The sequence below is a fragment of the Augochlora pura genome, chromosome 9, assembly GCF_028453695.1.
Source record: "Augochlora pura isolate Apur16 chromosome 9, APUR_v2.2.1, whole genome shotgun sequence".
In the NCBI taxonomy this organism is placed as follows: domain Eukaryota; kingdom Metazoa; phylum Arthropoda; class Insecta; order Hymenoptera; family Halictidae; genus Augochlora; species Augochlora pura.
The window spans coordinates 11,768,193-11,793,919 of NC_135780.1; the positions used below are offsets into that span (position 1 = coordinate 11,768,193).

The following is a 25,727-nucleotide window of genomic DNA, read 5'->3' on the forward strand; positions in this document are numbered from 1 at the left end:
GGTTCGTGGTATTTCAATTCTATTTAACAAAATAAATTTTTATGCATACATCTTCTAAATATATCGACTAATAATAATGGTATAATAATAATAATAATTGTAATAATAATAATGGTTAAGGGTTAAAATTCACGATTATCATTTAGTTTTCGTTAGAATGACAATTTAACTATAAAATAGTAACAAAATTTTACGCATGACGGATAGAATCGTCGCGACAGAAAATTCCGCCACATCTCGCACGACGGATATAGTCGTCGAACGCACTTAACTGGTTAATTCGCGGCGATTCGAACGGAGCTGGGGAAAAGCGTCCGTCGTCGGCGGACTCGAAAATCGAAACAAGCTAAACCCGTTCGCGGAAGATAGTCGTTCAGCGATTGAATTGCTCGGACGACTGGCACGACAAAGAGAATCCGCCGTGCCGTCGTTGTCTCGGCGTTGGTCGAAGAACCGAACGGGACAACTCGCCCCCGCGGGCGTCGTTGTTTCCCGCGGCGAGAGAGAGAGAGAGAGGGAGAAAGAGAAAGAGACAGAGAGAAAGAGAGAGAGAGAAAGAGAGAGAGAGAGAGAGAAAGAGAGAGAGAAAGAGAAAGAGAGAGAGAGAAAGAAAGAGAGAGAGAGTAGCCCAGCTCTCTCTCTCTCTCTCTCTCTTTCTCTCTCTCTCTCTCTCTTTGGTGGGGTGAGTTTAGGGGGTCGGTACTAGGGGTAGGAGAAACGCGTGCACGTCGAAAGAGTGGCTCGGAAAGCCGTGTGGGACGACGGGGGGGTGAGTTTTCCACCACCGTGCGACCGGTGGCAGCGTTACCACCGCCAACAGCGCCGACCCAGTCCGTGTCTCGGATATAAAGTGGTCGCGTGGTTGCGAGCTCAGTCACTCTGTCCCGTGGAGGCACCGATCCTTGCAGCCCGCGAGCGAAAAACAACCCCTGGATCCCTGGATCGCACCCCCGCCGCTCCTTCGTCAACCTTACACGAGGTATTTTTTATCGAAAGTCCCTTTTATCGCGCCGAAAAGCGCGCCACGCCGCGCTCTCGCTTTCTCTACGATCGAAAACCCCCTTCTAGATCTTCCACGATCTATACGGTTTTTGAGAATTGATCGTCTTCGATCCTCCGAATGGGACTCCCGCTCTTGGCGCAATAGTTTAATTGTTAATTCAATTGTTCTTACAAAGTGGTGACTTCGGGTTGCAGGGACGAATATTTTATTTATAGAAAGCAGTAATTATTTAAGAAATTTTTTATTTAGATTGTTGAAGGGTTGAATTGCGAGGTTTTGTTCGCGTTAGTTATTTTAATGCAACGGTGATAGGATATATAAATAATATATAAAATAAATATAGTAAAATATCCAGGAATTTATTACTTTGAAGGTGGAATATAATTTGTCTATTTGTTAAATATTAATTGAACGATAACAGAAAGTAGGTTGCAGAATAGTAGGAAATTTTGAACGTTTTCTGACGTATTAATCAGGGGGTTAAACGGACAAATTTTCCTTCCATTAATTATTTAAATAAAATCGTAACAAAGCACTAGAAATATCTCCAAAAATTCCTAATAAATCTTTGCTCTCTTCGAAAAATTCAATAAAGTGCTAAAATTCAATAAAATCTGCTAAACAAGAAGCAGGTCACAAAATAATAGCAAAAATCGAACGATTCGTCAAGGGGGTTGAATGGAAAACTGTCCCGTTCATTAATAATTCAAATGAAGCCGGCGAACAGGAATTAGATCGCGAAGGAATTGAAAACGTCGAACGGTCTCTAACGAATTCAAGGAATCGGCCAGAAAATTTCAAAGAATTCCCAGTTGAAATTCGAGGGATGAATAGAGAATTTTTGCCTTTCATTAACAATTTAAATGAAGCGGTGACACGGCCGTCGGAAAGAAAATTCTGAGTTGCGGCGTCGCGCATGTAACAGTCCGCGAATAGCAACAATATCTTGTTTCTAGCCCTATTGAAATTGAAATAACGCGGACGAACAACGAATGTAAATTCTGAATTTTAGAAGTCTTCTCAACTGGTTTGTAATTAGCAAACAAGAGGGGAAAATGATCTCGGCTTTTAATAATTGAGAGCGTTGTTAATAATTAAAGCGTTGGAAGAAATTTTATTGCGGAGCGAAAGAGAATTTTGATTTTTAGAAATTCAAATTTCTGCGACGGTTGCGGCGAGCGGAGGGTCTTGTTTCCCCTGTTTAAGATTGAAACGGGGTGGTAACAGGTAGTAGATCGCGGAGGGAAGGGGAATTTCCGGTTTTTAGAAGCTGTGACAATTGCAGCGAGCAAAGACTTCGACGGAAAATTAGTTCTCCCTTTGACGACGCTTTCAGCTCTTTTACATACCTGTTGTTCATTCATTGTAGGAGTTGTTAACAACAAGAACAGTTGAAAAGCCGATAAATATTGAAAAAGACATTTTATACAGCTTTGACGGAAACAATGTTAAATTAAAAATCGTGAAAGCAGTCCTTCCGTTTGCTGAAACTAGTCTCGATAACCCTTTTCACTTTCGCGAGGACTCTGAGACAGTATTAAAAATTATTATAATTTACATCTTAAAATCAATTTGACATTGTCAAAATCTACATTTTTCCTGCTAAAATCCAGGCTTAAAAATCTGAATACTTAATTCTATATGCATAAAACGGTGTAAATAATATAAATAAAAATACTTTTTTTGACTTTATAAATAAAATACCTCCGAGCGCAAAGAATTAAAAATAAAACAGCGTAAATAATCCGCAGAGCGGAGAAAGATTTCGAACTTTTAATCATCCGTGTAACAAAAACGAATTTCAATTCCTCTCGGTGAATAAAAAGCTTGGCTTCTTTAACGTTAAATATCCACTTTAGCAAATTCTCCCTGCCTTCCTCCACCGAATCCACCGCCGAAAAAAATGTACAGTCTGGTTCGCGACGCGAGGAACGTCTGAAGTCCGAGTTGTCTGTATCGTCGTTTCGGAATCTGGGTTACGGTGTTCCTTCTCGCAAACTTTTCGAATCCGCGCTCGCGTGCGAGCTTCTTTCCTTTTGTCGCACTTTCGAGCGGAGGATCCTCTTGGTTCCATTAGAATAGGGAAGACTTCGCATTGTCCCAAACGGAGCACTGTTGTTTCGTCGAAACGCGGCACAAAGGCCATGGCTTGCTTCGCCGGTGGTACGCGCGCATTTAAATCTAATTCGGTATACGATACGAATGCACGACATTCCCGCGCGTTTCAATTACCCCGGCCTTTTGCGGCGGTCACTTAAAAACATACCGATGCTGTTCTCCGTTGTCGCGGTGTGTTTTCATTTTTTGCAAAGTTTGAGATGTAATGAATTCATTGATTTAATCAAAGATAAGGATCAAGTATCGATTTAATTAAATAGATTTATTTATTCGAACAGAATGACTTACTCGAAGCTAACGATTTAACCCTTTGCACTATGACTCGTTTCATGCTGCGTTGACTAGTATTTATTTTCTTAATACTGTCCTTAATAGGATCGGATAATTTTTGGTTTTTTTATCGTCTTTATTCACGGCCTTTTTATCTAGACTTTAACACTAGATTTACGGAATCCGTCAAAATGACGGATCACTGATTTGTTAACGTACTATTATTCATATTTCAAAGATAAATTTATTGCTTATTTATCGATTATATTTACTATAATTATTTATATTTATTTATTTATCGATTACATTAACAATTAGAATAAATCGTTACTTTCATAAACAAATATAAAACGGCTGCTTTTATTACTCCGTAAACCTAGTGTTAATAATAGAAGAATTCGATTTAGAAGATATTTATATTTAATTTTATTATTAATATTTAACAATTGTCACGAGTCTGACTCGTTGTTACAGTGCTAAATCATCGCGATAGATCAAGTATAATAATCTAATCGAACGCAGTGATCTAATCTCTCGTCTCAAAGTTACCGTTCACTATCCTTTTGCCATAATTCCATCCAATCATGAAAAATACGAACAGCAACGCGATTCGCAGGCGAACCGTTTCATTCCAGCAAATCAATTTTCGATCGATCCTCATTAAAGTCGCCAGGCTTAGGAGAAATCCCGCCTACGCGCAAGCGAAAACGCCGATCCATTGATAACCACCGATAAGGGATAAGAACGGCGATGCGAATTTATCGGCAAAGACTCTCGCGTCCTCTATAGTGTAGTCCATAGAATGCCGGAGGGAAGTTCGCCGCGGCAATCTCGCTGCCGCGCGCACACTTTCGGTGTTAGTTTTTTCCCCGGATAATCCTCGGCAAACGTGCCGGTCGCGTTCGAATATTGGCCGCCATTTTTTCCCTTTTTGTTTAAGTCCTCTGCGCGTGCTGGCGCATAGTTCGCGGCCGTAAAAGTTGCTAAAAAATAGAAACAGCCGCGACGAACTCGTCCCGCGTTTTGTAACGTTGCGGAACTTTGCTCACGCTATAGAATGTTTAACGTTTCCTGTACCCGCGGTTGCCATTGCGCCGGGGGAAAATTCTTTGGGAAATCGCGGCGAGATGGAACAGGATGTTACGTGGTTATTTAGAGTTTATGGTTGTATCGGTGTCGTGTGATTTTGTTATTGGTAGTAGCGATGTTGTTGTTAGTATTCTTGGTAATATTTTTATTATTATTCTTAGTAATATTGCCAGTATTATTCTTAGTAATATTGTTCTTAATATTCTTAGTAATATTGTTCTTAATATTCTTAGTAATATTGCCAGCATTATTCTTAGTAATATTGTTCTTAATATTCTTAGTAATATTATCATTATTATTCTTATTACATACAAAAATTCTTTCAATTTTTACTTACGCTGTTTTACCAAATATTTCAAATAAATTCTTCCTAATATTATTATTATTGTTATTATTATTCTTAGTGATATTATTATTACATTGTATTTTAATTATTGTTCTTATTATCATATAGTAATAGTTATTATTGTTATAGTTATTTCGGGTCAAGTGACACAGGTACGCGTCGGGCACGCTCGTAGATTATTTAAACAGACCGTGCTCGTGTTCCAGGCAATTAGTCGCGGACCGCAGACTGAAATTGGCTGGCTAGGAGGCATTAGCTCGTCACATTTGAAAAATTGCTTCCTTCGATCCTCCGCCGGGACGCGTGCACTTCGTCCGAGCTAACCTAGCGTCGGCAAACAGCATTCGTCGACGTACTAATTCGATAATTAATTTACTAATTACTCGAAGCCGTGGCTCGATTACTCGCCGATAAATCAGTCCGCCTTTTATGACATTTAGAGTAAGAAACCGGCGAGTTTAGAAAATTGTTCCGCGGAAATCATTTCTTGAAAACTGCTCTTCGAAAATTAATTCTTGAAAACTGCCCTTTGAAAATTAATTCTTGAAAATTGCTCTACGAAAATTAATTCTTGAAAACTGCCCTTTGAAAATTAATTCTTGAAAACTGCCCTTTGGAAATTAATTTCTGAAAACTGCTCTTGGAAAATTAATTTCTGAAAACTGCCCTTTGGAAATTAATTCTTGAAAACTGCCCTTTGGAAATTAATTCTTGAAAACTGCCCTTTGGAAATTAATTTCTGAAAACTGCCCTTTGAAAATTAATTTCTGAAAACTGCCCTTTGAAAATTAATTCTTGAAAACTGCCCTTTGGAAATTAATTTCTAAAAACTGCTCTTGGAAAATTAATTTTTAAAATCACCTCTCGAAGGACACTTGTCGAATGTCATTCTTTAAACATTGTCCCTCGAAAATCGTTTATTTAAAATCATTCATTGACAATCGTCTATCGATAATTGTTCATCGAAAATCCTTTTTTGAAAATCGCTTTTCGAAAAGCGTTCCTCGAAGATCGTTCTTCGATCGAGGGATTTAACTCGATCACCGGACGCCATGACTTCTCTCACGGCTTACCATGGCTTCTTCGTCTTCAACAATCTCCCTGACAATCGTATAAACAATCATCGTTCGTAACAATAAAACTGGAGAACAGAAGAGTCGACATTCGCTTCGATTTCGCTGAAACAAATAACCCTTACGGAGTGTCTCCATTACGATTCCACGTGTTCCCGTTATTCCATGGTGTTAAGGATCTGCGCGACCGTCATAGGGTGTACTTCTTAATTACGGTGTCCGCCGGCCAATAATCGTTTAACGAGAACGAACGAGGTCCTAACGCGGCTCGTTATCGCCGCAATTCGTTGCGCCCTGTCTCGAGGAACAAGATTTTAAGAGCCTTTTATTAAACAACGCCGTCCAATAAATTCGAGCATTTCCCGCTAACCCTTCCAATTCAACCGTCGGCTGTCTCGATTCTTAAAAATCTCATTCCCAGAAATAGCCCGAAGTGTAATCAAACGATGTCAACGTGTCCAATGTCGACGTCCTGCCATTGAATCGCGACGAAACTGATCGGAGATCGATTACGTGTATGGAACGTGAGAGTCTAATCAATAGAGAGAAAGAAAGAGAGAGAGAGAGAGAGAGACATTGCGAGAAACTCGGCAACGTTGACAGTTTGTTTTATTCGTTTGCCAGTGGAAAACCAGGATCGACAGCGTTCGCAGATTCGATTTCAGTCGGCGACCAGGTGTCGTTGACAGAATGAAAACTGATAAGCAACGCCAATTACGGGCGATATTATTTATAAAATACAGTTCACACGTGCTGATCAGGCAACGCTGTTTTACGTCACAGTGACAGTCCATACAAGCGAAACTAAAGAATTATTTCAAAGAGCATCCTCGAGCTCTCGACAGCGATGGCCGCTCGCCAGGATTTCCTCCGATTTATCAAATTCTCTCGTTATTTGTTCTTTCCCTCTATAAGAGATCGGAGGAGGTCGCGATTGGAAAGGATTGCGCAACGTGTACAGCGTCTCGGGAACTGATTGTTGCAGACTGAAGAGATCATGTCGTCGCTGCGAGTCGCCGTGTTCCTGGCCACGGTACTGATGGTCCTGGTCGACTGGTCCTCCGCCCTGCCGGCTCCCGACAAAGAGAAGCTCATGAACGAGGTAGACGTAAGTGACAAATCGCTTCGCTTGCCAGCTTTCAGTTAGAACACGACGACTTTCCGCGGGACTTTCGAAAAAGAACTCTCGATTCGCGCGATTTTATTTGAAATTTTTAATTAAACTCTATTCCACCGGTGATTATTTTATACGACTTAGCGTTGTTCTATTTGAACTTACACGCGCCGCGGAATTGCCTTTTTACGAAATCCGTTCGAATGAAATTTTAGCTTCCTTGTGCGAGCTCTAATTGAATCAAGCAGAAATAATAGTGAAAAATAACAGCGAAGAATTTCTAGGTCGTGGAAAGAGTAGCGAGACAATTTTCTCAGATAAATAGTCATTGATTTATTATTTTATATTAAATAGAAGTGGGCGGTAAATAGTAGTGAAGAGGTTTTAGAAATAATAAGAATGGACTGTCTTGTGCCTCGATGCTAAGTCAGAATTACCAATAATAATAATAATAATAATAATAATAATAGAATTTCTGGTGTAATAAAATTACGTTATAATATAATAATAATATACGATCATGTAGAATAATTCTTACAATTTAAACTAATAAACAATACACAATCATTATTATTTAAAGAAAAGCCAAACTGTAAAAAATAAAAATAAAAATTAAAGGACATCCATTCGACGCGTCTATGAAATCGCACACGTTCCTCTATAGCGTCGCGTAACAGTTCGCCCGTCGCGATCTTATAACAGTTTGTGCCGCGATTCCGGTCGAGTGGCAGTTCGAGTGAAAAACGCGACGGTTAATAACGGCGCGGCGGCGCGGGAGAAAAATTAGAAACGAGGGAGAATAATGCGGCGCTTGTTAGAGTCGCGTGTGCTCCCAGGAGTGTCGCGAGCGCGACAAATGGGCCTCGTTACACCGTCTTCACCCACCGTTGGCCCCGATTCTCTCTTCGCCGAAGAAAACGGCCACCCGGCTCGTCTTGAACTCGTTTCGATCTCGGATCTCGCGTCCGGACCGCCCAAGCGCGCCCGTTTCCGAAATTTCTCGGACCGCGTCTGACCATAGCCGTTCCCGTTCTACTTGCGCGATTAATCGTCGAGTCGCGCCACTTGACACTGCCTGGAGATGGTTGTCGAAACGTTGCACGATTTTTTGTGACAAAATGCGTTTGGATGAATACGGTAGAATGGTATTTGGTAACAATAGGTGTGTAATATTGTTACGTGAGCGCAATCGCGGCATGTTGAATAATAACGTCACGACTTTAACCCTTAATTAGGCGCATTAAGAAAATCACCCAATTAGGCGCATGGGGTCTTAAATAACCTCAAAAAAACATTGAGAAAGGAGTATCAAAAAGGAATAGAACTTAATGGATTTCTATAGTAATTAATAAAGTTCTTTAATATACTTAACTTTAAGAAACAAATACTTACTGTGACCCTGTGGCCCTGACCCCATGCGCCTAATTAAGGGTTAATAACTATTATTAAGCGAAAATTTATTAAGCGACCTTAAAGAAAATTTTCTTTTGAAAATTTACTTTTCTAATTCTTACATTTATTGTTATTTCTGTCGGTCATTTGACTTTCTGTAAATTCTTATATCATCCGATTATTCAATTTCCCACTTTCCGTTTTTCTCGTAGCTTATTTTTTACCGACAAAAATTCTATGGTAAGATTAGGTATAGAAAAATACCGGTACGTTTAGTGATAGAGTCTATCGATGAACATTGGAGCTCAGCTGTGTCGCACTCGACATTGAATCGCTAAGGGTTAAAGAATCTTCGGCTCTGTTACCGGTCTCTGCCTATCCGAATCAGTGACGCACAGTGCCAGTAGTTCTCTTCGTGTTCGATAGTTGCACAAGCCTAGCCTGTGCGTGGGGTGCATCATTGCAAATTCGCGCCGACACTTTATTCGACACCGGCCGCGCGCTCGCTCGCGTTTCAGGCTCGATCAATTCTATTAAGCGACGACAGGTCGTGTTTTCAAACGGTTCGGAGACGCGTCGCATCAATTCGATCAGCCTCGACGGATATTTAGTCGCAATTATAAGTGCACAATTCGGCCAGTGGTGAACGAGATCGGTCTCCGGAGCGGCGCGTGACGCCGCGGTGCAACGCTTTGATTGATCCGCCGCCGTGCGTGCGGACCGATACACGCACGGTCGCATAATTTTTCGGGCGGCCGGACGAATATGTTAAAAGGCTTTTTCGCCGGGGAAAAACGCGAACGGATCGACCAGCCCCCCGGAGGTAATTACACTTTTAATTCTCTCGCGCCTCGCGGCTCCTAATTAGCCCCGCGCGCGCGCGAGCGCGCACTTTCGACGAGAACAACCGTGCGTAAACATTCGTTATGAGCTCTCCGCGTTTACGCAACCCTGTTTACTCGCGGACATATATTCGTGTCGCGGTGCATCGCTAAATATTGTTGCGCCCTCGTTTTTTCGTTCCCCGTCGTCCTGCCACCGTTTCTTTCCTTCGTTTACGCGCCGCTGCTTTTAACCTTTTAGATACTACGCGCCGCTATAGCGGCTTTTTCCCGAATGGCTCGTGCTTTACTTAATTATTTTATTATTTATTAAAGCAAACAATTAAAGTGAAAGTGTGTCTATATACAATATATTAAGAAAAGAATATATGTTATTAGTACTGTATATAGATATCCGGAAAAAATATATATTGAGAGAAAATCGTAATTTAGTTACGAACAAACTTTATTTCCGCGAAATCCTGCCGTATCTAAAATGTTAACCCTAGAAAGATAACCATATGACAACGTACGTAAAAGATAACCATACGCTTCAGAGGCGCATGCTTTTCTAAGGCGTCAATTTTATACTAACAATGGATATGATCTAACATAAATATCCTAACTATATGTTAGGTCATATATAGGTTAGGATATTTATTTAAGTTAATCTAGTCATTTCAAAGGTTTGGCATTATTGTAAAAATAAAATGCATTTATGTTATATTTTTTTATATTTTAAGTAATTTTAAACTTAAATCACTAGACCTCTATGAAAAATTAACAAAAATCAACAGTCTTCGGTTTATTTCGCAGCCGCCTCTGCGACGTAGGTTATCTTTCTAGGGTTAAAGGGTCTTTCAACGTTGCCGTTCTTCTCCGTCGAACGAGCAAAATTCGACAGATTCGCGTCTCTTTGATACGACCTCCTATGAAACACGATATCGGCGGAATTCTTTTTTCCTTCGCTGAGTTATAATTCTTGGATTCTCCGGGCTTTTCAGCGAAAGGAAAACTATTATATACCGCATTAATTACAAGACTCGCGTCCGTTTCTCTCGTTAATCATTTTCACGTATTGGTTGCGATGCGAAACGATGCGTATAAATTCTTTACGCGGTTAAATGTCTGTTTTCTATTTGAATAATATATATAATATTTATATATAATTTAATAGATATAATTTTAAACAGCGAGGAAATTAAAAGAAAATTATAGATGTTAATGTACTGGCTTGAATTTATATGAATTGTCAAAAATAGAAGAAAATCTAGTAATTAATGCGGACGAATTTTATTATTTATTTAATTTATCCACCGACTAGTACAATATAACCTGTACGATAATTATATATATTATAACCTGTATCGCGATAATCATGACAATTGTTTATCTACGAGATTAATAGAAGGCAAAACTATTTGGTAACCTAGTCAAAAGTCTCGCCCGCGTATAATTTTAATTTCGCGCCGCGATATCGGCGCCGTTATCGGCGTCCATTCCCGCCGTTATTACGATTTATATTTCCGGCGACCGCCGTGCATCACGCAAGGAAGTCGTATTAATTTTACCCGTGTTACCATTCCGCATTCGGCTCGCGCCCGTTGTCCGACATTCGGTCGCGGGCTCCTCTTCATTACGTTTTTCAAAAAAACGCCCGCGCCGCATTTAATTAAATACCGCGACCCCGGGAACCTTTATGGAAAACCGAGCACCGACCGGCTAATTGATAAAAATGGGCATCAAGGAGAATTTCTCTGCTTCAAAATGCGCGCTTTTGTTATGGAGAAAATCACGTCCTGTGTCGTCTCTAATGTCACCGTATTCGTTGACCTTAACCCTTAAATGCATAGTGTACCAAAAATGAATCATTAATATTTTTCAATAAAAACCCTATAAGATATGACTTATAATTTTTTTTAATATTTTTCCCGATTTCCACTCATTTGAAATATTATAACCCTAATTTTTAAATAAAATTCATTAATTCATGCATTTAAGGGTTAAACGTTCTTCAATTTTTATCAGCGAACGTTTGCCGGCGATCCGCGCGAAATTCGAATACCCTGGGTTTGTGACGCGAGCGAAGTGCATTTTAATGCGGTCGACGGATCGGAAGTGTTTCGGAATGTTGGCGCATTAGTATTAATTTGTAGAAGGTTCCGTTTTATCGGAAGTATATTTATTTTACCGATTTGATTGAGAGTTCTGTTTTATTGAAAGCGTATTCTTTGTGCGATGTAAAAATTATGTTTATGTGAGAAAGAGTAGTCATATAGTAATTTTATTCTTTGTTTTAAAAAAAGTGGTCACTTAACCTCTTGCAGTACTTTTATCTTCGCAGTTGCAATGACTAAATAATTTTCTATTGGAATCATTTCGCAGAGGAGAAATAAAATTAATATATAATATATAAATTAAAATTATAGTGTGGTTCCAATTACTTAAGCACTTAAATATTAGTGGCAAGAAAACTTAAAAAGACGAAATAAAATTCATACTTAACTGGTTATTGTACAAATCATAATCACGAGTCGGGCTCGTCAAAGTGCGGCAAGGGGTTAATGGCGAAAATAATCTACAGCTTTTTCTTAAAAATCAGACATTTAAAAACGACAATATATATCTTCTACCCCATACAATAGACAATAGAGATCAAGAGTACATCGACTAAAAAATCACTTGTTAACAATACTGGTGCAATAAAAATGGTCGAACCTATTTTTCGTAGCGGCCACTCTGTCAATCGCTTCGAGCGTTTCATTGTCTCTTTTCCACCGATTTTTAAATCGTTTTCTAGCAATCGAGCAGAATCGTCGATCGACAGGCACGCTTTGACGAGACCCGCGGTTCAAAATAACTGGCACGGTTATTAATTCGGAAATTAATTCGGAAATTAATTCGTCCGATAATTAATTAGCGAATCCGCGAGCGTGTACACCGAATAGGTCGCGGCGGTTCGCGTCACGGAAGCGAGACGTCTTCCGACTGTTTCCTGCGGAGATTTACCGCGTCGAACAATTTCCCTGGCGACGAACAGCTCGCCGCATAGCTCGACGGATGGTACGTCGGAACGACGGCGATTCGCATTGCGGCCACGCGCTCACCGACAAATGGAAGTCGGCGTCCCGTCGGGTTTAGGATCGGTCCCTTTTAATACACAGGCCGAGTGACAGCCCTTCGCCATCGACCCTTTTTCCCTAACTCCCCTAATTTCTCGTTTCACCGCCGGGAAACGAAAGGAAGTGGAAAAATAAAAGGAAACGTTTTCGAAAAGCTCCCCGGGAACAGCGGACCCTTCGAAGGGCGGCCCTGCATTCGACTTGCAAATCGATTCGGTTACTGCCGCGAGGATTATGATAACTTCTAATAGATTCCGGATTCGCGGAATCTCTCCTTGGCAAACTTTACCGCCGTTGCTAACGCCGAAAGGAAATCAAGTTCTTAGCAAAACAAAGTTTCGGTTTTCGAATGGAACGTCGTACAGTTTCTGCGTCGTATAGTTTCTATGGTTGGCTTTATACATAGTTATCGAGAAAAGAAAGTACTGAATATTTTTATTAAAAAACAAACAGAATAAAAGATATCTCAAAATTCCTTATCCTATAAATACAACGTTAACTACACCAGAAATAATTGCACGATAACCGAGATAAAAGAGTAAACAAATGCAATATCTCGTTCGATAAGTTACCATGCCCGAAATAATTCGAAGATAAACGAAGCGAGAGAGTAAACAAATTCAACTTTTATTCTTTATTATATTTCATTAATTAACCACGTTATCATACGTTATTAATCTGTTCTACTCTTTCATTTTTCATCTGTTTTTAATTCAGAAAATTTTTCACCATCTTACTCGGTAAATGCAGAATTAATAATGCTCAAGAACAAAGCACAGCAATTTGTCAGCCCACGGTAATTGGCTCCCGCCACTGTAGGATCTACGAACGTCTTTCGTAGATGGTTCGTCCGCAGTCGAATATAAGATAGTCGGTAAACGTTTCGCAGGCGGGCAACGCGTTCCCGCCGGCAAACTTTACTTCGCCGTGAAAATATCTGTTCCGCGGGAACGCTTCTTACAGCAATTCCCGTGGGCAACGTCTCTGCAAAAATTCCGCGTGTACGGACGCTCTCTTGAGAACCGCGAACGGAAATTTTTTCTCCTGAACTTCGGCGACTTCGCCGATGAATGCAGTTGAACGAATGTAATATAATTGGAGGAGTAGCGTGTTGTTGGACAAGTGGAATATAATTGGACAAGGATGATATAATTGAAGGAGTAGAATATAATTGGAAAATTAGAATATAATTGAAGGGGTGGAATATAATTGAACAATTATAATATAACTGAACGAATATAATATAATTGAACAAATATAACTTAGCCGACGAATATAATATAACTGAACGAGTAGAATATAAAATAATTGAATGAGTAGAATATAATTGAACAATTATAATATAACTGAACGAATATAATATAATTGAACAAATATAACTTAGCCGACGAATATAATATAACTGAACGAATATAATATAAAATAATTGAATGAGTAGAATATAATTGAAGGAATATAAAATAATTGTACGAGTAGAATTTAGTTATACGAATATAATAAAACTGAACGAGTAAAATATTATTGAATGAATATAATATAACGGAACGAGTAAAATATAATTGCATGAATATAATATAATTGAATGAGTAGAATATAATTGAACAATTATAATATAACTGAACGAATATAATATAATTGAACAAATATAATTTAGCCGACGAATATAATATAACTGAACGAGTAGAATATAAAATAATTGAATGAGTAGAATATAATTGAACGAATATAGAATAATTGTACGAATAAAATTTAATTATACGAATATAATGAAACTGAACGAATAAAATATTATTGAATGAAATATAATACAACCGAACGAGTAAAATGTAATTGCATGAATATAATATAATTGAATGAGTAGAATATAATATAATCATATCCAGTAAAACGCGGCGATGGTTTCATACCATAAAACGTGAATTCCTTCGACGGAAAGAGTTCGCTAAACAGTCGAAAACTTCTTCCGCTAAAATAATTCGGGTAAATTCGCGGGCTGGAACAATTCCGCGCGATGCTCCGTCAGCAACCGGCAACTCGGAACGGCGAAAAGTTGAACGCGGCTCTCTGGAGAGGTTTTCGTTGTTAGCCCGGGCTAACGTCCACGCGTTTCCGATTCTTGGCAAGTTACAGGCTCTGCCGTCACTCTCCGCCCCGCGTTTCATGGCGCCGGCACACAAAAGCTCGCGGCCACACGGTCGATGCCGGGATCCTCGGAACGGAAAACGTTGTAATCGCGATTAACGGCCGAGGGTTAGAGCAGGACGACGTGAACGGGCGATACCTGTTGCTCGCGACCTCCTGCAGCCGGAACCACGGTTTCCTTGCGTCGACGTTCCGTTTCCTGAGAACCGCTCGGATTAAACGCTCGCAGTGAACGGTAACGGAATTGCTGCGATTCCACAGTTACAGCGACTCCTGAGTGAACCGCGATCGAATTTGCTCTTTTTCTGGGCCAGAGACAACGGAGCCGCGAAATTAGATTATTTTCTTCGTTTTCTTCCTCTTCGTCTTGCGAACGTTGTTGTTGAGTTATTTAAAAGAGAATACATTTGGAGAACCGAATTTATTGTTAACGTAACGTAGAGCTAGGTTTCTTTGTAGTAACTTTGTGTTACGCTTGTCTGCTAAATAATTTGCCATGCACAGGAGAGACATTGCATTTTAGGACAGAAGACAGAGTTCTCGAAAATGTGATACACTCTGTTGTAATTATAATTTATTTAGTATATTATTCACTCTACTATAATTCTAAGTAGCTATTTATTTTATTTGACAATTGGATTTCTAAGGTATTTTTTAATAATGTCCGATTTAGTTTTAACAATCTTCAACCGCAAAATGTGAAAGTCTTAAAGACGCTTCTCAGAATTTGAAATAATTGTTAGACAATATTTCATAACCTAAATCCACGCGTGTCCCGTCGAACCAAATGTTAAACAACCACTAGAACAACTCAGCACACAAAGCAACCTCTCGGCAATTAGTTATCAATCGCTACTAAATCTAATCGCAGGTGCTACGTCAAACTCACCTGGTCATCATCTACCACCCCCTCGTCTCGAGCTCCTTTGAACAATCAAATCCAAAGACAAATGCCGTAACAATTAATTAATACAAGCCAGTCGTGATCTTCGAGATAATCTGTTGGATCCACTTCCGGTCAAAGGTGACCCATCGAGCGCGCGTTCGCGTTTCATTTCAGCTCCGCGATTTTCTTTTCCAGTCGAGGAGCAATCACAGAATCCGCCGAGATTCTCGCGTGGTCGCGGTTAATTCCTAAGAGGACAGAAACGGGCCCGCTTCGGATTCCTCGATAACGTCGCGTTGCGCCGGCTCGTGGACAATTAACGCTGCCTCTAATAATCCATAGATACGGGTTTAATCGCGCTTCGGTCCTCGACACGGTCAAAGACAAAGGATCCTCTCGGCCCTCCCTCCTCCTCTACCCCTCTCCTGATACAATAGCACGGCTCCTCCCGCGTCGCGCGCCCACCGGCGTGTAATGCCGACGGTAATTGTAACGCGTTAATCTCCGTTAGTATGACCAACCTGTTCCTTTCCGTGTGGAACGTCCTTCCCCCCCGGGAGAATTTCCTTCGTTAACCGCCAAGCGGACCCCGTTTTACGGAACGCCGATCCGCCTCGGAGATGTTGCCCGCCTTTAATTATCCCGGTCTCGTTACAGCAACTTCGAATATTGCTCTTTATGTCAATAAACTCCGTATCCGATCGTCCTTCCAGCGATTTACTCGTTTATTTCTTGTTTATCGGCGGCGTAAATCCTTCGACGCGTGAAACATACGTCGCCCTGCAGTGCTTAATATATCACCGATGGGAAGCGGGAGTTCTCGTTTTATTTTACGAATTATATTAATGACATATATTATATTATTATTGTTGTTATTATTATTATTATTGTCCTTTTTTCTCCAGTATTACATCTGGGTTTTGATTCGATTGACGGGCTTAGAGCCAAGTCTAACCGTTGTTTCAAACTATTGGGTGTTTTATTATTAATTAATTATTATCATTATTATTATTATTATTATTCTTTATTAACTGGCTAGTAAGACCCCTTCGAGTTACATTAATATTACATATTAATGCACATAGTTCAAAGTAACCTAACAAATACTATATAAATACATTAGTGTTTTATATTTGTGTTTATATGACATTAGTATCTATCTTGCAATTTTTATTATAATACTTCCTCGAAACAAAAAGATTCGTTCGAGCATCAAAGACACCCCTAACGATTTCAACAATGTTCAAAGAAAATATAATGAATGTCAGGTTATGTCAGGTTGATATTACATTAGTATCTATCTTGCAATTTTTATTATAATACTTCCTCGAAACAAAAAGGTTCGTTCGAGCATCAAAAACATCCCTAAAGATTTCAACAATGTTCAAAGAAAATATAATGAATGTCAGGTTAATGTCGATCGAGTTAACCTCAATTTAATGATAAAACTTAATTCGTTAATGATATCACGACATTCTCGCGACCGAATATGGCCAGATATCGGTAGATAATTATAGTAACGACAAGCCGTTTGATCAATTTTAATTTTAGCCGTGTCGAATGATGGCGGCGGATGCCGTCAATCCGAGTTAACCAAACTGAGCGTCGCCGGGAAGTCGATAATGTTATTAATAATTTCGAATAAAAAGAAGTACATCCGTGCTCCCGTTCTCCGATGTAGCCGAATTAATATCAAGCGGAATCAAGTTTTATCTAATAATTTAGAGGGTGTATAAATATTTCATGGACATTGATTAGCGATGGAGAAATTTGACGGAAAATCCTGAATTAAATTGAGTAATCCTGAATTAAATCGAATGATCCCGAATTAACTCTGGGATTTTAAGGTAACCTGAGATTTTAAGATAATATCAGATTTTAAGATAACGTGAGATTTCAAGATAAGTTAATATAAAAATTTCGCAGTGTCGTCATGAATATTTAAAATATTTCGATATTAAAGCAAAGGTTGTATTATTACGGTTGTATTATTAAGGTTGTATTATTGTATATTACGTCAAAAATTTGACGTAAAATCCTGAATTAAATCGAATAATCCTGAATTAAATCGAATGATCCTGAATTAATTCGAATAATCCTGAATTAACTCGGGTAATCCTGAATTAACTCGAATAATCCTAAATTAACTCGAATAATCCTAAATTAACGCGAACGATCCCGAGTTATCCGAACTATCGGAGCATGACGCATCGTCTCCAACTTTTGCGTGACGGTGTACCTCCGAGGAGCGTGGAGATACCGGGCGGTAACGAGAGACAATGTTTTCCCAATATCCCGCGCGGGCTTATCACCACTGATAACCCGGGAATTTTATAGAGCCGGCGGCCGATCGATCTCCGGCACTTCCTAGAGAGCGAGAGAGAGAGAGAGAGGGAGAGAGAGCCCTGGCCCGATGGAAAAACCGTCGCCGGAAATCGGTCGCGAGGGAAAATCTCGTCGCCTAATCCGCTCCTCCTTTGTCGCAATTTCGAGCCCCTCGCGCGACACAAAGCGGAAAACGCGAGCAAACGGTATCGTTCCGCGGCGATTTTAATCGGCCGCGACTGCGGACGTTGGAGTAGGTTGGCCGTTACAAAGCGGCGAATTAAATTTCTTCGTCCGGAGCGATGGAATGAGATCGCCGCGTTACAAGGCGTCGTTCCAACGAGATTCCGTTGCCGAAGCCGTTTCTTCTCGTTTTACCAACGGGGTTTAACTTCGCCGGTGTTTCCCAGCCGCGGTGATTTTCATAAATTATCCGACGATCGGGAAACCATTCGGAGAAAACGACCGTAGTCCGCGCGGAATGACATCTGTTGTTCGAGCTCGTTTCAGTTTTTACTGAAAAAAATGGCTGCTGTAAAAATGGCTGCTGTTAGCTAAGTACTTTCTGTAACTTGACACGACTGCAATGAAGTTGTCTTCTCTGCGTTCGCTTTTCCATACTTTTCAGTCATTTGTGGCATTAGTTAATACAGTTAAATATATTTATTTATTTATTCGAACGAGTTAATAAATGGTTTCTGTGGGGGTAGGAGGTTGGAAAAAATAGTGAACACACTTTATTATTAACTCAACAACACTAAAAAGAGTTTATTCTAAATTTTGAACACACGTGGCAACCGTTACAAAGTTCTGGGGACGACTCCGATTCTTCTTCTTCTCCATCCCTTCCTTGACTCCCGCATCGTCCTACTGTGCTACCATCTAGCGGTCTCAAAAAAAAAACAGAATAATGAAATACATTAAACAAGAATGATAAAAACAATCTCCCACAGTTTCGTTAGTATATTTCTATAGCAGAAATAGAAATACATAAGTCTTGATATTTTTGGCTCTTCGTTTAAATCTCATTGATTTAACAGCAACGTTTAACCCCTCGCACTATAATAACTATAATACGCACTGTAATAAAAATCGAAGCCCTTAATTCTTCTGTTATCAAAGTACAGAAACAAAATTAAATAAAGACAATACAAGAAATAGGAATTGTCTAGCCCTATTAAAGAAAGTATTAATAATGACTAAATGCAAATTGAACCTAATAAATTGAACATAACCTGACACAGCATGAAAGCAATCATAATGCAAGGGGTTAAATATCTTTCAATCGAAACACTCTCTGTATTTATATAATTTATATAATACAATAATATAATAATAATAATTTATACAGTATTAATTTCATTTTAAAAATTGCCCAAAAAAATTACACGCCCTTCGCGTGCATTCGTCACGGGGGTCCGGTCGCTTATCAAAGTTGTATGGTGTAACTAGTCGCTGGTGGGTGTCGTACCGATCGAAACGGAGGGGGGGGGGGGGCAGGCTTTTGAGAAGAGCCAACGGAGCGTAACGGTTTGAAAGACGCGGGAAGACCGCGGAGGTATGAGAAAGGTAACAGAGAAAAGCATCTACACTCCGCTTTGCCGGAGGCAACAATAGGCGCTCGTGTACGGTTGCGTAACGCGTTTGAATTGCAAAACAGGGGATCCGCGAGCGTGAGTCTCTCGTTTCGTTTCTCGTTTCGACTCCTCTCTCTCTCTCTCTTTCTCTCTCTCTTTTCTAGTCTCGGCCCGTCGGATACGTTTAAACGATGGAATTCGCTCGACATTAGCATACACACGCACGTTACGAGTAAACTGCGATCGGTAGTTACGCCGGACCTCGGCAGGGGCACCCTTTTTCCCGGGAGGGAGGTTGCGTAAGAGATTGGTGGAACTCTCTTTCTCTCTCTTTCTATTTCTATTTCTATCTCCGTTTTTATCTTTAAATCTCGAGTCTCTCTCTGTTTCTCGTGTTCTCAGCTCTAACTTTTTCTGTCTCACCTTCTTGGCTCTATTTTTCTCTCTCTTGCGTTTTTGACACTATTTTTCTTTTCCTCTCGCGTTCTTGGCTCTTTAATCATTTGTTTCTCTCGCGTTCTTGACTCTTTAATCATTTGTTCCTGTCGCGTTCTTGACTCTTTAATCATTTGTTCCTCTCGCGTTCTTGGCTCTTTAATCCTTTGGCTCTCGCGTTCTTGTCACTCTTACTCTCTCTCTCTCTCTCTCTAACATTTTCGGTTCTCTCTCTCTCTTTCTATTTATCTATCTATCTACCTATTTCTCTCTCTATCTCTCTATCTATTTATCTATCTACCTATCTCTCTCTCGCTCTATCCCTGTTTTTATTTATCCGTTTCCCCTCTCCGTCGCCGAGCCACCCACTTCCCCATGAAAATAGAATTCCGCCGCGCGGTCTCTCTTCCGCTTGAATTTTTCACTTCGCAGCTTTTATTATATTCCAGAGGTTCTCCCCAGGCGGCGCGGCGGTCTTTTTCCCACCCGGTATTTCTCTTATTTCTCTTATTTCACTTTTCGCTTAACGACTTTATATCCCGTCGCGCCAGAAAACAGATGTCTCGCGACGAGGTGAACCGAAGGAAACGCGGGGCCGCGTCCGCCGCGATTCAACAAATGTTCGCAAAATCGCGATAGTCGACGTATCGACTGCGCGTCGAGGACGCTCGACAACTTATCGCGGCAATGCGGTGCAGCCTCCGTTTATACGCGAAATTATCCTTGGCTTGGTGCAACTGTTCTAAACATCGCGACGCGTGTTCCTCGCTTTCGAGACCTCGAACGTAATTTAGTGAAAGTAACCTGTTCTGCTATTTGTTCGGATTGGAATTGAATTGTGTAGGCTTTTCGTGTCAATTTTTTATTTCTTGCGCTGTGAGATTTTAAGAGAAGGTGAGACTTTGTGGTAATAGACGTTTTAAGGATAATTTGAGATTTTAAGGTTACCTGAGATTTTAAGGTTACCTGAGACTTTAAGGTTACCTGAGATTTTAAGATAATATCAGATTTTAAGATAACGTGAAATTTCAAGATAACTCAATATACAAATTTCGCAGTGTCGTCATAAATATTTAAAATATTTCGATATTAAAGCAAAGGTTGTATGATCGATGTGAAGTCCCTTTCTCGCCTAGAAACGTGTAACAGCGACGAAGAAGATGCGCTATTCGACGATAAACGAGACACGACCGATCGAATGATCGATGAGACGATAAATCGTCTTAGATTCGTCAATTGTCAAGATTATCTATTCCCTAAATACTAACCAATGTAACTGTAACTACTATTTTCATTATAAATACTAAGAATATAAAGGAACAAATATTCACATTTTACGTTCAAATCTACCCTAAACAATAACAGCATCTCTAACAATTCCCTAAACACAAACCAGCCGAATTATACCCAATTATACCCAATTCTGTACCACCACCTTCTTTCACCGCTCTTCGACAGTCTATCTCGCGTTGAAACGTGTTCGCAGCCCGCCGGAAAATCGCCGTCCGCGGACGTTCGACGAACGAACAGCGAGCAATTTGTTAAAATCACCGTTTAACCCGGATCAAGACCGCTGCGAACGAGCCGCGTCGAAAAAGAAGAAAGATCGAGCATCGTCGCCGGAAGCGACAGAGGGAAACGCGGCGCGAAGGATCCCCGGCGATCCCGGTTCCGTGAATTCTAATCGCGTTGCAGGACCGTACGGGGCAGCCCTCTTCTCCTTTTTTTTTTTGTTCGCCGGGAAACTGTGATTACAGGAGCCGCGCGTCGGCTCGTTAATATTCAAATCGCGCCGCTTTTTCTCGGCCGGTGAATAAATACGAAATAAATCGAGAAGCCCGGCGAACCACGACGGGGGGGGGCGCTGGTCGACGGCTGCGGTCGCGGTCGAATATGCAAAACCGATTTATTATTTATCAAGCGGACGGCGGCCCATTGACGAGATAGACCGCGCGCGCGCGCGAAATAATTTCGATATTTAGCCCTGCGCGCGAGCGATCTCAACTTCGACCTTTGCCGCGAGGTACCTTGCGACTATTCTCGAGCCTCGCGTCGAACCGAGGGGTCAAGGTTGTACCGATATTGTAAGAAAACAATATTACAATTACGATATATATGTACATTAAAATATAGAAACGAAAATAACGAGATCGAATTTATAATTTTTAGAACAAAGTGAGCAGACATATGCGCATCCAGTAATTCGCCATAGAAGCCTCTCCACGTTCCAGCGACAATAAAATGGCGCGTCCCCAGTCCCCGTGGACTCTTCCATCGACAACCATAAAAATAACGCGCGCACCCCATCGGTTCCCGGCAGATTTTCCGAGCGTTTCTCCGCTAAAAACGCCGAACGTATAAAACGCGCGTCTAATTCAAAGTAATCGACGCGATCGCGCGCCGTCTCCGCGAAGCAAAAACGGCGGCGCGCGACCCCGTCGCAACCATAAACGAATATTCTAATTTCCGTGGGCGAGAGGCAGCCTCTCGCGCGGCGCTTTATGAATTTACCGTCCCGATCGAGAGAAGTCGGGCCGTGTAAATTGAATTCGCCGTTCCCGCCGTCGTCGTCGCTCCCTTTTCACGGTTTAATTCGCTGCCCGGATAAAATCCGCGCCCTCCCGTTATCGCCTATTAACGCCGCTGATTCCTAACATCGCCCGGGGAAAAACCGAGAGGGTTGCGCTCGGACTCGGCGGCGGAAATGCGCGTGAATAAATCGGCATGCAGGCGCGAAAATGGCGCGCTTCGTCGTCGCTGCGGTTCGTTTTAATTATTGTATCGGCCGTTAGCCGGACGATATTCGTTTTCGCGCCTGTGAACGACGCTCGTTAGTGCCGACGGTCGTTCGCTGCTCGTTTCGTCCTTTGGGATCGCGAAAAACTGGATTGGTACGCGACGGAAGCGTCCCTCGATCGTCGCGCGAGCTTCGCCGCCATTTTGGTCCGCGCCGCGAGTCGATTAAAATCATCCCACGCTTTGTATATTATATAATTAGAATATGTGATATTATATAATGTAATATAATATATATATCATAATATATATGACAAGTAATATAATATAATACAATATATAATACATATTATAATATATAATTATAACATCACAAAATAATGTAATATATAGAAATGTGACGTTATAATTATAGATCATAATATATATGACAAGTAATATAATATAATACAATACATAATACATATTGTAATATATAGTAATAACATCAAATTTCTATATATTACATTATTTTACCACATACACTATTCTTTCACGTCAACAACAAACTCGAAATAAAGCTACTACAGCCCTCAAGCAACGCAGAGAATGAGATAAGCAATTTAGGATACAATGCACAGTGCATTGCAATACTACATTGCACGCATACGTTGCTGGTAAAATATGGCACCGATCTACCGTCGCGGAAGGGGTTAATGGGGAGCTCGTACCGTGTACATTCGCGTTACAGCGATTAGCGCGTTCTTGATCGGGGCCAAGGGGAATCCTTGCGTCATGAACCGCGGAACAGCTTCTCTTGATCACGTTATTCAATTAGGGCGGTGGTTCTTAACCGCGCGGATTAATAACGATAAAGTCCTGTGGGTAATGCAGAGTAACGGAACGCGTCTTACACGGATCTATAAATCCATTAACGTAGGAAAAGCTCGTTGCATGCGCTTCTTTATCGTTCGGCTTGCTGTTTATAATTGTCATTAATTTTCAACGGCTTTGCTTTCGCAATAGGGCTACGCCGATGCATCGACTAGCCTCGATAGTTTTAGCCTCTTGCGCTGGATTGACGTACTACGTACGTCATCCGTACTCAGGAAAAAGAAGATACATACGTAACGAAACGTGGTGGACTTAGGAGAAATGTAGCGTTTCATTGTACATTTTACTATAGTTTACTATTGATTATAGTTACTTTGAAAACACTGTTTAACAGATTTAAATATATCTAAATATGTAATGTATATTTAAAGTATATTTAAATTCTTTTACATTCTATTAAATTCTATTAAATTCTTTTCTCCAGCGCAAGAGAATTGTAATTCTTATAAAATTTATAAAACAGTCGATGCATCGAGCAGCTAAGAACAAAGGCGAGGCAGTGGCGACTAGATCGGCGGATCGACTGGATCGGTCACGTGTGTTACAGTTGGTGGACGACGACAGCAGCGTGGAGACGGCTCTGATCAACTACCTGTTCAGGAAGCAGATCGAGAAACGGCTACGGAGCCAGCTGGACGTGACCGATTTGCAACGCAAACGCAGCTATTGGAAGCAGTGCGCGTTCAACGCGGTCTCGTGCTTCGGCAAATAGATCTACCGACCGGCAGCAAGCTTCCCCCTCTTCGTCTGTCCTCCTATTCTGGTCTCTTCCGGTCATCTTAGCTTCCGTCGGACACCAATATCCGCCTCCAATCGAATCGACATCCGCGCGGACGTCCCGCAGCTTACGAAATATTTAATCTAACTTCCTTCTTCGCGGACGTTGACGGTGGCTCAGTTTTAACATGGTCGAGTGCCGCATGGTCCATTCTTTAACTAAATTTGGAGATCCTTTTTTGTTATAATTCGAACGCGGATTTTTATGTGGAATTCAAGTTAACACTTTACCGATCGGTAACCCATAAATCGGAATTCTATCCCGGCTGGAAGTCTGTGAAGTTGGTTGTCATGGCAACCAATCATTTTCTCTCTATTATTGATGTAGTATTATATAATTTTTTAAATATTACATATCTACAATGAATAAAATAAATTAAATGGATAAAATAAATATTGTTCAATGTTAATGTTATGAATATATATATATATATAAATGTTTACGGCCGGATGACTGGTCGGTAAAGTGTTAATAGCTTTGTTAAGTTGAAGATAGTGTAATGGTATCAATTTCTTTTACGTATTCGCAATTCTATGAATCAGCTGCTAATTTTTGTCGCAAATGCGTCGAATCCGTAGGCTGATTATAAATTAATATCTCCTGCGACGTGTTATGAATTTTTAATTTCGGTTCCATTAACACGTTCCATGCCCAGCTGCTTTTACTCGACTCATACTAGTCTTTTGATAGTCTAGTAATTATTATTTACCGTGAGATAAACATATTATGATTACTAACATGATTATATAATTATATGATATAATATATATGTCTATATAATTCATATCATATAATTATTTAAAGTAAACTCATTACGTCCGATTTTTCCAGTAGAAATTAATTCTGCAGTTCTAAATTCGTCGTAAACTATTTCCTTAACGCAAAACAATGAACTCGTAAGCATCGGTAGAACACGTGGCACGGAACGTGTTAATCGGATGATATCTGTTACAATTTTCACGCACTCGACATTCGGCACTAAACCTTGTTAACGCGGCCGCTACCGCGATTCGCGTGCCAGCTCGTCAACGCCGCCGAAGCGTTTTGTCAAACGCGACGCAAAGGAGAGTGCGGACGACAGCATTGATAACACATGTATAACAGTGCACAGAGATTCGCAAATTACGAGATCGTTGACGCAGGCAGATGTGCGACGGTGACAGCGAGCGCGTCAGATCCGAACGGAACAATCGATTCGAACGTTATCCACCGAAATCGAATTCTTAGCTAATTGTCAATTAGAAACAAAATTCTAAACGCAAACACTCAATCGACGGCGATTATAATTTTTGAAAAATTCTATGAAAAAAAAGAGTATTTCGTCCGCGCGGCTGCGTATCGCTTCTGCACCCGACATTAATTCGATCCAAATTAGATTAGCGACGCGTGCGGTGTCGGTGACGGGATATGGTTCTATCGCAATTACCGCGAAATCTGCGACCCGCGAACGCGCGAAGGGTTGAACAAAAAAGCATCGCGAACAGTCGAAAGAGAAAAGCCCTTCCACCGCGATCGACGGGAATCTCCGACCGATCTGTTTCCGAGCCCTACTCCCTCAGCTTCCGCTCCGATTAAATGTCGCCGATTTACGTTCCGCGAATGGAACTACCGGGGAAGAAAGGGTCGC

At 40.8% G+C, this 25,727-nt stretch overlaps 1 protein-coding gene across 1 annotated transcript; it reads left to right on the forward strand.

Annotated features, from left to right (window-relative positions):
* The first annotated feature begins 891 nt into the window (after positions 1–891).
* On the forward strand, positions 892–24,092 carry LOC144474787 (prohormone-1). The gene is made up of 3 exons (XM_078190053.1): positions 892–979; positions 6,885–7,007; positions 23,870–24,092. Exons 2-3 carry the CDS (start codon positions 6,897–6,899, stop codon positions 24,032–24,034), a joined length of 276 nt encoding a protein of 91 aa, XP_078046179.1. The 5' UTR covers positions 892–979; positions 6,885–6,896; the 3' UTR covers positions 24,035–24,092.
* The last annotated feature ends 1,635 nt before the right edge of the window (positions 24,093–25,727 follow it).